Source organism: Dendroctonus ponderosae, unplaced genomic scaffold, assembly GCF_020466585.1.
Source record: "Dendroctonus ponderosae isolate FM_Combo_2020 unplaced genomic scaffold, Dpon_F_20191213v2 Dpon_F_20191213_339, whole genome shotgun sequence".
NCBI lineage: Eukaryota > Metazoa > Arthropoda > Insecta > Coleoptera > Curculionidae > Dendroctonus > Dendroctonus ponderosae.
In genome coordinates this window covers 8806-22054 of record NW_026018548.1, presented here as the reverse complement: position 1 = coordinate 22054, position 13249 = coordinate 8806, and the positions used below count along the sequence as shown (strand labels likewise).

The 13249-nt window shown below is 37.0% G+C and overlaps 2 protein-coding genes across 4 annotated transcripts; one reads left to right on the top strand and one right to left on the bottom strand.

The window, feature by feature from the left end:
* The first annotated feature begins 11 nt into the window (after positions 1–11).
* LOC125504047 (glutamyl aminopeptidase-like) lies at positions 12–2113 on the top strand. Of its 3 annotated transcripts, none has more exons than XM_048665376.1 (10): positions 12–312; positions 552–634; positions 686–814; positions 874–1136; positions 1192–1274; positions 1323–1441; positions 1491–1685; positions 1736–1808; positions 1861–1966; positions 2070–2113. In XM_048665376.1, exons 1-9 carry the CDS (start codon positions 273–275, stop codon positions 1956–1958), a joined length of 1083 nt encoding a protein of 360 aa, XP_048521333.1. In that variant the 5' UTR covers positions 12–272; the 3' UTR covers positions 1959–1966; positions 2070–2113. The 3 variants fall into 3 exon arrangements, with proteins under 3 accessions (XP_048521333.1, XP_048521334.1, XP_048521332.1); XM_048665377.1 differs by having other exon boundaries at positions 874–1142; positions 1332–1441; XM_048665375.1 differs by having other exon boundaries at positions 874–1142.
* LOC125504048 (ecdysone receptor-like) lies at positions 1995–11803 on the bottom strand (the record flags this gene model as incomplete). The annotated part of the gene is made up of 7 exons (XM_048665378.1): positions 1995–7645; positions 8776–8998; positions 9055–9207; positions 9266–9394; positions 9448–9471; positions 11313–11575; positions 11633–11803. Coding segments are annotated over 7 exons (1214 nt in total), but the record flags the coding sequence as incomplete, so codon positions are not given.
* Positions 11804–13249: the final 1446 nt, after the last annotated feature.

Here is a 13249-nt window from a genome sequence, read left to right as displayed (position 1 = left end):
AGTCTCATGTTTCCAGACCCGAAAGAAACTTTCTAGCTCGATCTCGATCTTATCCAGACTCACCCACACTTTTACTCTGAGTTCATAAAAATCTCATTTAACCCTCAGCTTGCGGCTCTCTGTAATTCTCTTGGATTTTCCCAACTTCAGATTTTATCGAATATGAAAAAAAAAAGTCCCCAGCTACAGAAACTTGGGGTCTGGTCCAGTTTAATTGGGGATATCTATCTTATAACCAGAACAGCACTCTATATGGTTTGTATGTAACATCGATGGCCCATGAATTGAGCCACTTTTGGTTCGGCAATTTGGGTAAGTAGCAATAAAATATTTTGAATCATATGTATTCATCATATTTGGAGCTTTTAGGCCGTTGTGAAAAATAAATTAACGTTCGACAAGCACGAGTGGCTTGCAAAGGCCTGAAAAAACTCGTCAGTTTCACGTAATCTTTAGCCAAACCTTTTTGATAATAATTCATTTAACAATAGAATTTTTCAACAATATTCATCACAAAATCTTCAGCTTTTCTGATGATAAAGTCATTTCAGTAACCAATGACTGGTGGAGCGATTTATGGATCCAAGAGAGTTTCGCCTCTTTTATTTCTAAAAAGAGCACATCGAGACGAAATGCAAGTTTTTTAGATTTAAAGCGGCACAAATCCCATAACTTTCTTCTGCAGTTGATCAAAGAAATGACTTTAACGGGCGCAATCCGGTTCGAAGACCAGTCCACAATGAGGCAAATGGTTGTGCCTTTGAACAACACTCAAGACACTCAGGATCGTTTCAATCAAGTGGTTTATCGAAAGGTATCGTTTGACACCGACCAGAGACCAGAGTCTACAGGTTTTGCTGCCAACCTTTCCAGGGCTCCTATCTGTTGAGGTCATTGGAACGCCTGATCGGTGAAGAAGCTTTCCAAGAAATCTCCAAGGAATATTTGAAGAAGCATCTATTTAAGACAGCTACAACGAACGATGTGATTGAAGCATTTGAAGAGAAGCTTCCGAACATCAACATTAGGTCTTTTTTGGAAAGCTTCCTATTCCAAGAGGGGTGTCCAATTATAAATGTAAATGATTCTGGTGATGGGCTGTATACTTTGGAACAGGTTTCAGGATCTTCAAAAGAATATGAGTTAGGTGAGTAATTCGAGCTAATTAGTTGATTATTTTGCATATTCCAGCTCCAAGTGGACAGTGCCAGTTTCATATCGACTGGGAAATGGAAGCAGAGGACTTATATGGTTTGACCGAGATTTGGAAAGTGGTAAGGATTTTTTGAGGACGCCCATATATTGCAACTGAATGTTAATAGTTGAGATAGAAATTCGAAATCTATCTGACTGGATTCTCTTCAACACCCACCAAACTCCTGGCCTGTATCTTGTCAACTACACAGAGAGAATGTGGTTGAACCTAGTGAGAAATATTGATGTAAGAACAGCTCTTGTTAATGAAGGTTTTTGCAACTGTTGTCTTTCAGACTATTCCATTAAGAGAGCGACCAAAGTTAGGCGACAATCTATATCTGCTCTATATTGGAAAATATATAAATTGCGATTTGATATTCACGATCATCAACAAAAACTCGCAAATGTTGCTGGACTGGATGATGGACGTTATTGCAGAAATTGTGACACGCACCATGTGCTTTCCCATACAATATGCAATTCTTAAGGTAAGATCTAATCATGAAGCTCTTTGTGGTTTCTACTAGACAGCTTCCAGGACCTAATTGAGGGGCGGTTTGGGGATTATCAATTAGCACAAGCCGATTATAGCGACTTATGCCCTTCAGACGGTAGGAACTATTATATTTTGAGAGAACTTGAAGGAATTTAGTTGCTTTTCAGGTGCACCTGAAATCACTGATGCCCATCAAGCGTACTGTTTAGGATGGATGACTAGGAACTTGATCAAACCCGACATTGCAGTGAATGGAACCCAGTGAGGCTGAATGTAAGGATAATGAATAAAACACAGCGAATTCTATTAATTTACGGTTTACTGCACAAAATATATCATCAAACAGTTCATTGCTTACAATTCTCGTTTTTTCCAGGTATGTTGCAGGTCAACTGTATTGGGACTTGCGACTTTCGGCCAGTCACAAACAACGTAACATATCGGCATCCTGTACAGTAAATCAACTATAATATTTATAAAACAGTACTTGAATGACTGACCGAAAAGCTTCCATGTCCATTCTCCGGTATTCTTAAAAAAACCAACAACGTTTCACTGACGCTTATAATACTGCCAATCAGCATTTTTTGTGTGTAAAAGTTAACACAACTAATTATCTCAATATACAGTCCTAACATAGTTATATATATAAAAAATTAGTTAAATTTGTACATATTGCACGTTTCCAATAATTAATCTATGCTTTTATCTAGAATTCTTGTTGTAGGAATGGTTCCTTTTGAATGAGCAGATAGAACAGTTGCACCGGATCTAAAGCTTAACGAAAAATAACTAAAAAGTCGAATATTCCAAAATCAAAATTACGTTTAAAAACTCAGTTGCAGGCATGCGACCACTGTGTAGTTGCAGTCTTTTTGTATGTTATGTATTTTTTCGCATTTCAATGACAAAAAAAATAAACATTACATGAACATGAAAAAAGCGCATTTCTGGGGGCACTTTACACAGGAAGTCCTAAAACACCATCCAAGTCTTGATAAAATTCGAATTACGCGCCTTTAAACGCCTGTCAACGCGCATGACGTTTTTGCTCACTTTAGTCGCGGTTGGGCAAGAGTGTACACATCGATCCATCAATTTTTCGAAAATTTTTGATTTTTTTAAATTCTGTGCCAAAAACTGTTGATTTCCTCAAATGGGAAGTTTGATTCTATCGGTTTATGGTATTTTTCTTGTTCAAAGTGCGATTTTTGCTGAGAAAATGCGATTTTTGAAACCGTCTGACGTTTGGTCTCAAACGGGGTGTCTTTACATAACAGTGCTTAGAATTTTGAGGTGACTACGGATTTTTCCACTACACGGTCCATGTAAATATGGAAAGAAGAGCTACTGGTAAATACAGTTTTCCAAAAATGCTCCTTTTTTTAACTTTAAGCTACTGGTTTCCGGCGATACTCTCAGATAAACGTTTCTTGAACTCTTCTGGAGTTAATCATAACTACTTAATGAATATCGCCCTTACGCTGAAGATTATCCCTTTACTAGAAGTTGTTCTTAGTGGTGTTTCTTCTGGAAATGCATTTTTTAACCACTTTTTGAGGCACACAAGTTCAGAACTTTTCCCTGTTTTACTAAAGCCAAACAACAATATCCCATGTCCTGAAATGTCGATTAACTGTTGAAAAAGGTTTTTCCGTGAGGAACACCACTAATAAAGTGTTGGTCAACGATAATCTACAACGCAAGTAAGCTTTCATTATCGAAATCCTGGAGGCCCTAAACACTAGACAATTACTAAAGAAACATCTCCAGATTGTGACAATAAATAATCCCTAGAAAGTGTTACGAATCGTAGTACCAATGCATGTTTTCCGCATTGGATTCCTCACATTCTTCAAACTTTCCATAGAAATTTTCCAACAGAAATGTGTCCCATAGCATGCAAGTACAGCAGGTTTGGCACATAAAAGGCAACGTAATTTTGAGCAAATTTCGTATTCAATTATCTCAAAAAACAATGAGTAAATCAACTATCATTCTACCTGCTTAGACAAAAGCAAAACTGATAAAGAAACGTATAAAAGTAAATTATTGGTAATTTTCAAAAATTATTTACATATCGTACATACATATTCTAAATAAGATTTCGAAGGAAAACATTGTGTATAGAGTTATGATTTTTTAACGATAAAGCTAAAATTAGTACATCATAATAAATAAATATGTAACAAAAAGTGGTAGTGCTTGAGAGATGCCCGCTAAGTTCTCATTTTTCATTCCGATTAACACATTTTATGTTCGATGTTACAAGGCCCTACAATTTGGCATTCAATACCATGTATGTGATGTAAAGCCTTCCAACCAGATCATATCAATAGTACCGAATAGAAAACATAAAAAATTACGTTTAACATATACACAGTTACAGTCGTTTCCTTGTTAATATTAAGTTAACGAAAATCCACGCAGTTGTTTAATATTAGGAGTAAATTCACGATGATTTTTTTATTACATTTAAACGACACACATTTACAATCGACATGGAACTACGGTTAGGTATTTAAAAATGATGGCAGTCCAAAAACGCTTGGCAGTGTTTATAATAAGTATATGGTGTTTTTTATATAAGAAAAATTAATTTGATTCGTTTTAATGTATTTACGACTTCGTCAATTATGAAAAATGCAAAATTATGTAACACTGATGATTATTACAAGCAATAACTGCTATTCTAGTACGAAGTTGAGATACTAAGAAGCTAGTATCGAATTATCTTAGTCGTTATATGGACTGCGTGGATTTCGTTCAGAAATTGGTTTCCCACAAAACCGACCAAATATACTCATTCCATTGCTCGTATGAAGATTTTGAATGAATATTTCGAGAAAAAGAGAGCAACCCCACTTGCTGACGTTTCGTTAAAACATTAATTGATATCTAGAATCCAGTCTTTTAAAATCTCTCACAAAAAGCTCTTCCCACCAACATCAGTTCGGGAAAAGCTCGACTTGTGTTTGCGCTCACACATACTGATCAGCAAGTTTTAACAAACACTTTACCTACACACCTACCTAAACTATGAAGTTCCGATATTTTAATTAAATAAAAATTCCAATATACACATAAAGAAAAAATTTCAGTCTCTAAGTATTAAGTAACTTCATATTTAAGTAATTTAGCTGAGAGTCGAGTTTTGTGGGATTTTCTTATCTACCAATAAGAGTCATTTTGAGAATGGGATGATGATTGAGACAGAGCCAAATTTGGCAGTGAAAGAACTAACGGAGTCAACCGATTGCTGAAAATGTAACAATTTCTTCCTGAAGTTTTTTGTACCATCATTGTTTTGTACACCTGCTTAAAGGTCTCCTCTATGTCTATCAGGGATTTATGCAAAGAAATAATGCCTAATCCCTTCTAAGCCAGGCATTATCCAGTATTTATGACAGCATATCCTTGCCTCAAACCCTTTACTATAATATATTAAATTTTTCATGTTATATACTTCTCAATTTTCAACAAACATCTACTCGTACATGCTCAAAACGCTATTTATATCCTCGACTGCGGAAAATATATCCTCTCTGTATAATATTCGGACATTTATTTGAACAACACACTATATACCTGAATAGCGAAGGTTGGGGGTTGACTCCTGAGATAAACCAATATGTGTTTTTCCCATGTTAAGGCATTGGATGGTGCAAGACATCCAAACGATGTCCATGTCAGTGAACATCATTTGGATTGGCTTAGGGAAACATTTCTGACTTTTTCAAGCGTTCGAGTATATTACGTACTTAAGAGAGAGTATTGCTTTAGTGGCAGTTTTGTTTGTTTCGGGCTCGCACTAGTTTGAATATATTTTTTTGCTTTTTTAAACCAGAGTCTAACGATTTACTTTTCAATTCAAGTCGAAATTGTTCAAGACCAACAACAAAATCTTGTAGAGTTGATGTCGATGGATTTGGTAAATTGGACGCTATACAGGGTGTTGTGTCATTCGATGGCGACAGCTTGAGCCAATACAAATATACTCTTAAATACTCTTAAAAAGCGCCAGAATGAGCTGTGAGGCAGTGGAACTTTGTGGTTGTAATAAAACATTGCATACCTACTCTTATATTTACTCTTCATGTTCTCTTACAATTTATTTGCCCTTAGCTTCGTCACACTTTTGAACTTTTCGCTAAAATTCCATCTTCCAAGTAATTTTCGACTTAAATATGTCCAAAAAAGGCTCTTAAGCAATGCCCATCGAGTCACGGGACACCTTGTATAGTGTATTTGTATTTCCTTAATTTGCTGTTTTTTTTATAATTTAATTTTTGTCAATGAGAGTTGCATTTGAGCAAAATGAAATATACGACTTAGTTTGTTGAGAAACATATTAATTTTCGAGCTCTAGCAACTTTCGGTGCAAACTGATTCATTTCCACTTCATTCTCAGTAATTTTCAATGTGTTTATAGCGCGGTAGAAGCAAATTCGAGGCGAGCAACAGCAAAAAAATAACGTTCAGAAATGCCCCCAAACCATTGAAAATTAAAATACACATCTGTCTCATATGATTTTCATTCGGTATGAAAATATGTATTATTTACATCGATGAAAAATATGTATATGCATCTAATATCTGTATAAACTAGCAGCGGAAATACTTATGCGGAAAAATATACAGTATAAAAAATGAGTAGACTGACAGCTACACATTCAAAGAGATTAAACATTGATAGTGTTTTTTTGAAAGGCAGGATAGTCTGTGTAGGGTTAAATATTATGTACGTATGACTATGCCCAAATCTCATGGCACTTGTCGGGGGAGAATAGTACTGTCTTTGTCGCTCTGGAATCACTTCACATATTCACTGTCTCTATATTAAAAATGGTTAGTGGTTTCGGACGGCTGCTTCGAACGTGCGTCGTTTTGGAAGTAATTCTGCCATTTGTTTCCCTCTCCATCAATTTTAACGGAAAATTGGTGCATACATAAATTAGTTAACAAAGTACCCCACAAATATACTCCTGGAAGGGGATGTTTGTTCCGTGCAAAGCTCGTAGGGTACCGAATTTAACAATGAAATAGTAAAAAACAATTCATCCTTTCCATCTAGTAAAATTAACTAAATTGCACTGTTCTAATCCATACTAACAAATCGCCAATGTCTTAAGAAATTTCTCTAGTTCCATTGTTTGCACCTGCCCTCAGTCTGAGTGGTAGTGATTTCGTGAAGGCACCATTTTTTGTATCAGTCCCAGTCCCAGTCTTACCAATTTGTGTATGTAAGCATATCGCCAAAAGTTACTTTTATCAAAAGTTCTAGAGTTTTACAAGACTTATAAAATCTACATTAGTTTAAATCTTAGTATGAAAAATCGAGCTAAATTAATCAACCTAAATACCGTTCGTACCAACACTTGAAGCCTGAACACTTGACCTAATCAACTCAAGGCTTACAGTTAGTGGTTGAAACGGCCCTAAATAAATCTATCTCCTCAACGTATTGCCTAGATGCCGTCCAACTCTCTATTAATCAGTAGTATTTAAAAAAAAGTATAACTTTACAATATTTCACAGCCAACTGGTGGTGGTGTGAGGTAAATATCTCTATGTTTGCTCCGTGCTCTCTGTAGCTCATCATCATCATTCCAACATGCGCCTTGATCGCTCCGAAGCAAAGATAGCGACAAGCCAGCACACCACCCATGCGGGTTCACCCGTTATCGTGCTCCTTTCTGCACTATGTCTTCACGTCGACGTCCCAAATCTCCGCGAGGAACGGCGGCAATGTTCTGTTCTTGAGTTTCAACGAGAAACACATTTCTGAGTTCTGGTTGCCCAGAGTCCTGAGTTCAGTTAACACCGACACGAGTTTTGCGAATATTACGTGCGCCCGTGGTTTCCTTCTATTGTCCACATACGCCTTCAACGCTTCGAGGTATATTTCTTGGATCTTTTCCACTTTCCAACCCTCTAGAAGTGATGGTCGTTCTGAAACAATACAAAACACTTCAGCGATTCTGGGTTTTTAATTCAATTTAAAACTGTTATTATTTTCTGCTCAATTTGTGATGGTCGTTCTTCATTTGCAACAGTTGTTTATGCTTTAGACGATGCGAAGATCTCGCGTCGCAAAGTTTTTCAGGAAGATTTTCGTCTTCAAAAAACTCACGACGTTTGCCTAAATGCTTCAGTTTAAAGACACTTGAATAAGTTACAAAAAATGAGTTTCTTTCTGTGATTAAAGCTGTATTTCGATGCCTCTGTAATCGTCTTTGGTTGATAAAAGCTGACTTTTTCTACAAAAACCCGTATTCAATCGTGATAAGATGCATTTTTAAGAAAAAAATGCGTTCGTTTTTACTTTAAAGAAAAACATTTTCCATGCATTTATAGTGTCGTCATGAACAACAATTCGTCTGACTCTTCAAGTACTTTAGGCTAAATTTGTGACGCTCGTTCTTCATTTTTAACAGTTTTGATGCTGTGGACGACGGGAAGATTTGCTAGTCTTCTACGAAGATTTTTGTTGCAATTTATTCGAATGAACAATGCTCAGGAAGAAGTGCATTAACGTTTCGTAAATGCTTCAGTTTAAAACAACTTGAAAAAGTTAGTTATCAAAAAAAAACTTTCTGAGCTTGAAGATGCATTTTGATGGCTCTGTAATCGTCTTGCATTGAAAAAAGCTCGTTTGTCTCCAAAAACGAATATCGTGTAGTAATAAAATGCATTTTTCAGATAATTTGGCGTAATTTTTTTCTGATTTTTTCCAATTTCAACAATTACGAAATATCGCGCACAATCAAGTTAGGGAATATTTACGTCGGGAACCCCTCATATGGGACAATTCGCAATTATTAACAGACAGGAAAACATCTTATCCACACACACACAAGAAAGGCAAATGTTCTAATTCCAGCAAAAAAAAATTCCTGGCCGATTTTTTATGGTTTGAACAATGGGGCTTCACTTGAGAATATATAATAATTTCCCGTTATTTTCGTCAGGATTTTAAACAATTTTATTAATTGCCTCAAATATATTTCGGGGCAAAAAAATCTCATAATTCATCACTTATATTCAATTGAAAAAAAACTGAAATAAACCCTTAAACTTACCGGAGAAAATGACAATGGCAGTGAGTAAAGCGTATTCGGCATTGTCGACTTTCATTGAATACATGGTCCGACAGAAATGTAGGAGATCTTCGATGGTTTCGCCCATTCCTGCCAGATTGTAACTATCTCTGGAGTATGGCTGGTTATTCGAGAATAGAATGGAGTCCGTTTGATAGTCGTACCGTCGCGCCATTCTGAACATCATTACCTCACTCGAACACGCCTAAATCAACGGAATATAGAAAAATCGGTTGATTCGATTTTTGGCGATTTGTTTACCTTTAAAAGAGCGATTTGGTCCTCACGAAGAAGTTTATCGAAGCCAGGCAATTGCTTAGCAAATTCGACGATTAGTTGCACTGTGAGTATCGTTATTTCCGTTATGTGCCTGAAACGGACCTCACGCTGATCTTCATCGTCCATGGGTTGTTTCTAAAAAGCCAACAAATTAGTTGGCGCTCAATCGGAGAGTTTTACATTCTGTCCTTACCAGTATCCTATTCACGTCCTCTTCCGATGGGTGCTCGTAAGCATTTTGGAAGTAAACCAGTCGATGTATGAGCTCTTCCTGTTCGGGGGAGATTGGCTTGACACCGGTCGATTTTTCGCCTCCTTCCAACTGTGAGAACAAGAGCTGCTAAATGCATTAGTAACGGGAAACGGCCTACTTACATCGACCCCAAGTGAAAGATAGAGCTATAATGAAAGGCCACTATCATTAAGAGTATAAAAAAATCGGGTGTGTATCTGATGGTTGATAAATTAGCTCAACTGAGAGTCTGAGTGTGCGAATTTCATAAACCCTTGGAGCTGTATTAGGCAACATCCACTAAGCAGATTATGATCTACATTTAATCCATCACGCGATTATATGTTCCATATAAGACCACTTTCACTTGTAAGTATATGTAATGGAAATGTACGTGTAATTATAAGGTTTCCTGTTTCAAACCATGTTTTTACTAATATTTGTTTGTATATTCGCCTAAATCAGTGTGATAATGTTCGCTAATACCAATCGTTTTTCGATTAATTTTATACCTACTTTATGAAACATTGGACTCGAAAAATCAGGTGAGATTTGTCCAAATTTGGCCAATTACAGTCAAGGGCTTTTAACAGTCTTCAAACCGAATGCAGTTAGTTCCATTATATTATCGTCGAATTTCTCACCAGACACTCTTGGCCATTTCCAATATTGCATATGATAAATTGATTTTGTCACTTAACCGTCCCGAATAAGGTTCCGCATGCACGAACAATGCATGGGAAAATACAGGTGAAGTGTTGAGCAAATTATCTGCACTATTGTTACCAGCACAGATACGGCTTCTCGTTTATATTATATTTTTTAATTGCTTTTGTTAATTAATTATTAATGGTCGCGATTCATTACCATATTATAGCAATGAGCAGCTGAAGTGGTACCAAATAAAGCATTTCAAAAACTGCTCGTCTAAATAACTGAAACTACTGTTACAGCAGTTTAAGGTAAATAATTAATGTCTCTATTCTACTGTTAAATTGGGATTTTTTAAATCGTAATGTAATTGTGAATTAACGGTTCAGGTAGATATTTTAGTTTTATATTGAAATAAATAGCGTAAATGTCTGGTGTTGGACCTTTGGAATGAATTGATGGCCATAAATCTGTTTGGAATTGTTGATTACAATCGGTCAAGGCACCAGTTTTAAAGCTCTGAAAACCCTCTTCTTCGCACTTTGAACAATAAGGAAAACTTGGTTATTTGTTTAGTGGCCTCGATACGGCTTTTCACAATTTTTTTTATAATAGGTCAGTGAAAAAAATGTCTTTGAAGATTAAATATTGAACTGATTGCCAACGTTTCTGGATGCGTTGCCAACATTTCTGGATGCCAAGAATTGCTGGCTGCTCATGAATTACTGTCAATTTATTATCGTTTAGGGGATAGTCCAAATTAAATCTGGTGATAAGTGGGTCTTTTTTAATCTTTTTTAATATTTCTTGGATTCTCTGAACGGTCAAAGCTTTGCCTGTTGGGAAAAGTGCCTAGTTAAAAGTTCAAATGAGTTTCGCTTTATTCCTCAACTATTCCACTCAAAGTTTCGTGTAGTTTTAACAACTCCATTCTTAATCAGACTTTGATGTGGGCAACGAGTTTTATCAGCATGTTTTTTATTGTGGGAGCGAGTGAAAAGGAAGTAGGAACAGTATCAAAATTGAGTTGTTGGTTGATTTGATAAGTCAAAAGTAAGGTACCTATAAAACAAGACTGATTTTTCTCCGCATTAAAAAACCATCATAAAGACATGGCCGTAAAAAGTAAAAAGTTCATTCTTTAGCCATTGACTTCCTATTATGGTCTAAAGTTTAATTTAACGCCAATTCTGTTTATATTCTAACTTAATTGACCATAGACTGTATCGTAATACCTGTTTGACCCTGTACACCTGCTGTATTGGCTTTTTATTTGATTTCGTTTGTTCGCGCTTCGAAAACATTTGTAAATACATGGTTTGCATTGGAAATATCGTAGTAAAACAGTTGAAATTACCTCTGGCTCGATTTTGATCACTCCAGTGGGCGACCCATTGGTCGTACTGTTCGGCTTGTCCTTATCCTTCAAGGCTTTCTTCTCCTTTCTTTTCACAGCACATTGGGTTTCAGGAACTACACACTCGGGCCTCATGCCCACTGTCAAACACTTCTTCAGCCGACACTCTTGGCATTTCCGTCGCATGTACATATCGATGTCGCAATTGTTGCCGTATTTACATTGGTAGACTGCATTTTTTGTGATGCTCCGTCGAAAGAAGCCTGGAACGGGACGAGAGCGTTTAGGAAAACATTTTTTATTCGGGAATTTCGACTTGCCTTTGCATCCCTCACATGTGAGGGCGTTGTAGTGGTATCCCGACGCCCTGTCCCCGCAAACCAGGCAGAGTTCTTCCTGCTGTCGGGGAGTCGGGCCTTTCTTCTTCTTCGCATCGCAACTATCCGCGCTGTATCCGTTCAGGCTGCTTGGAGGCGACAGATCTTCTCTACCTGCAACGAAAATTATCATCTACATTTCGGGATCATTCACCACTTTTGCTCTGAGAGAGCATTTCCCAAACCGAATCGGGGGCAAAAAATCATCTACATTCCTTCCTACACACGGAAAAACCCTCATCGTAGTCAAGACATTACGAAGAGCAGGCGTTAACATATCAAGTTACTTGATTGCTGGTTCTGCAAGAACAAGCGCAGATTTGCTGATTTTTTTCAAATGCCAACTTGAAATGAAATCTTAAACTTTAAAGTGTAAAACAGGCAAATACTTTGAATAACGTTATTAATAATCTTCAAATCTAGTTCCTACAAAAGGGTCAAAATTCCCAGTTTAGAAAATTAAATTGCAACACTCTTTCTGGCAAGTCAACAAAGACATCAGAACGTCACGATCAGAACTCGTTAGTACATTGGTGAAAAATTGGTTTATTCATTGTAGCCGCTCTGAAGCCGATTAAAGCTGCTAAATGATAATTATGAGAGTTTTAACTGGGTTGAGCCAAAACTAGGTGCGTGTGTAATGGTAATGCCAGTATAAAATTTAGTTTCGACTGCAAATGTTGGTCAGTGGGCCATACGCTTCGACTTTCATTTTTCATTTTTAATACACGCACTTCAGCTACCAAACGCTAATGAATCCGCTACAGAAAAGTGGTTCAGTTCATATTCTGTTTCACGCTGTTGAAATGTTGACCCATATGTCTGAAGACCACTGAACCTGTTTTACAGAATAGTTTGGGTTTGGGCATAAAAAATTGCGAATGGAACCCAACGGTTTTCGCGGCTGGTACATTCCCGGTACATTCTGTGGCAAAAAATCGCACCCCTGGTCCATCCCGATAGTAAATTGCATCATTGTGCAAGCAACGGTATCCTATTATGGCCCTAGGGGGGTAAACCCGGTTGACTGAGAAAAAATGAATGTTTGCTACTCCAAACAGGTAGAACGAAAAATGCTATTTGACGTGAAACTGTTCCTCATAGCCAACAGCGTGTTCCTTGAGGGCAATGTCCACTTTTGCGTAATAAATTTCAGCCGGGGGCAGAGCGCGAGCCTGACTTTACACGAGCAGACTTTTGGCCTTGGGAAATTTAATCTTCAGCGACTGCCGTAACTTTGAAATTCTAATGAGTGCAAGTTGGTGTCTTCTTTCTTCAAGTCGAAGCAGTCGCAAACTTTTTTCAGATTTGAAAAACCAACATCTTCACATGCTTAAAATCCCTGGGAACGTTAAACTTGTTACAAGAGCTCAATTTACAAACAGACAAATCCCCAATTCAATCGGAAAGTCTATTCATTCTACTTGAGTCATTTTCTTTGGTAAAAAGCCCCAATTCGAGATCTGGAAAATTTGATTCCCTTTTTACCTGAAACTTTAGCGCAAAGTTTGCAATTTTCTTGTCGATTTTATGCGTTAAACTTCTTAGCAGTGCTTGTGT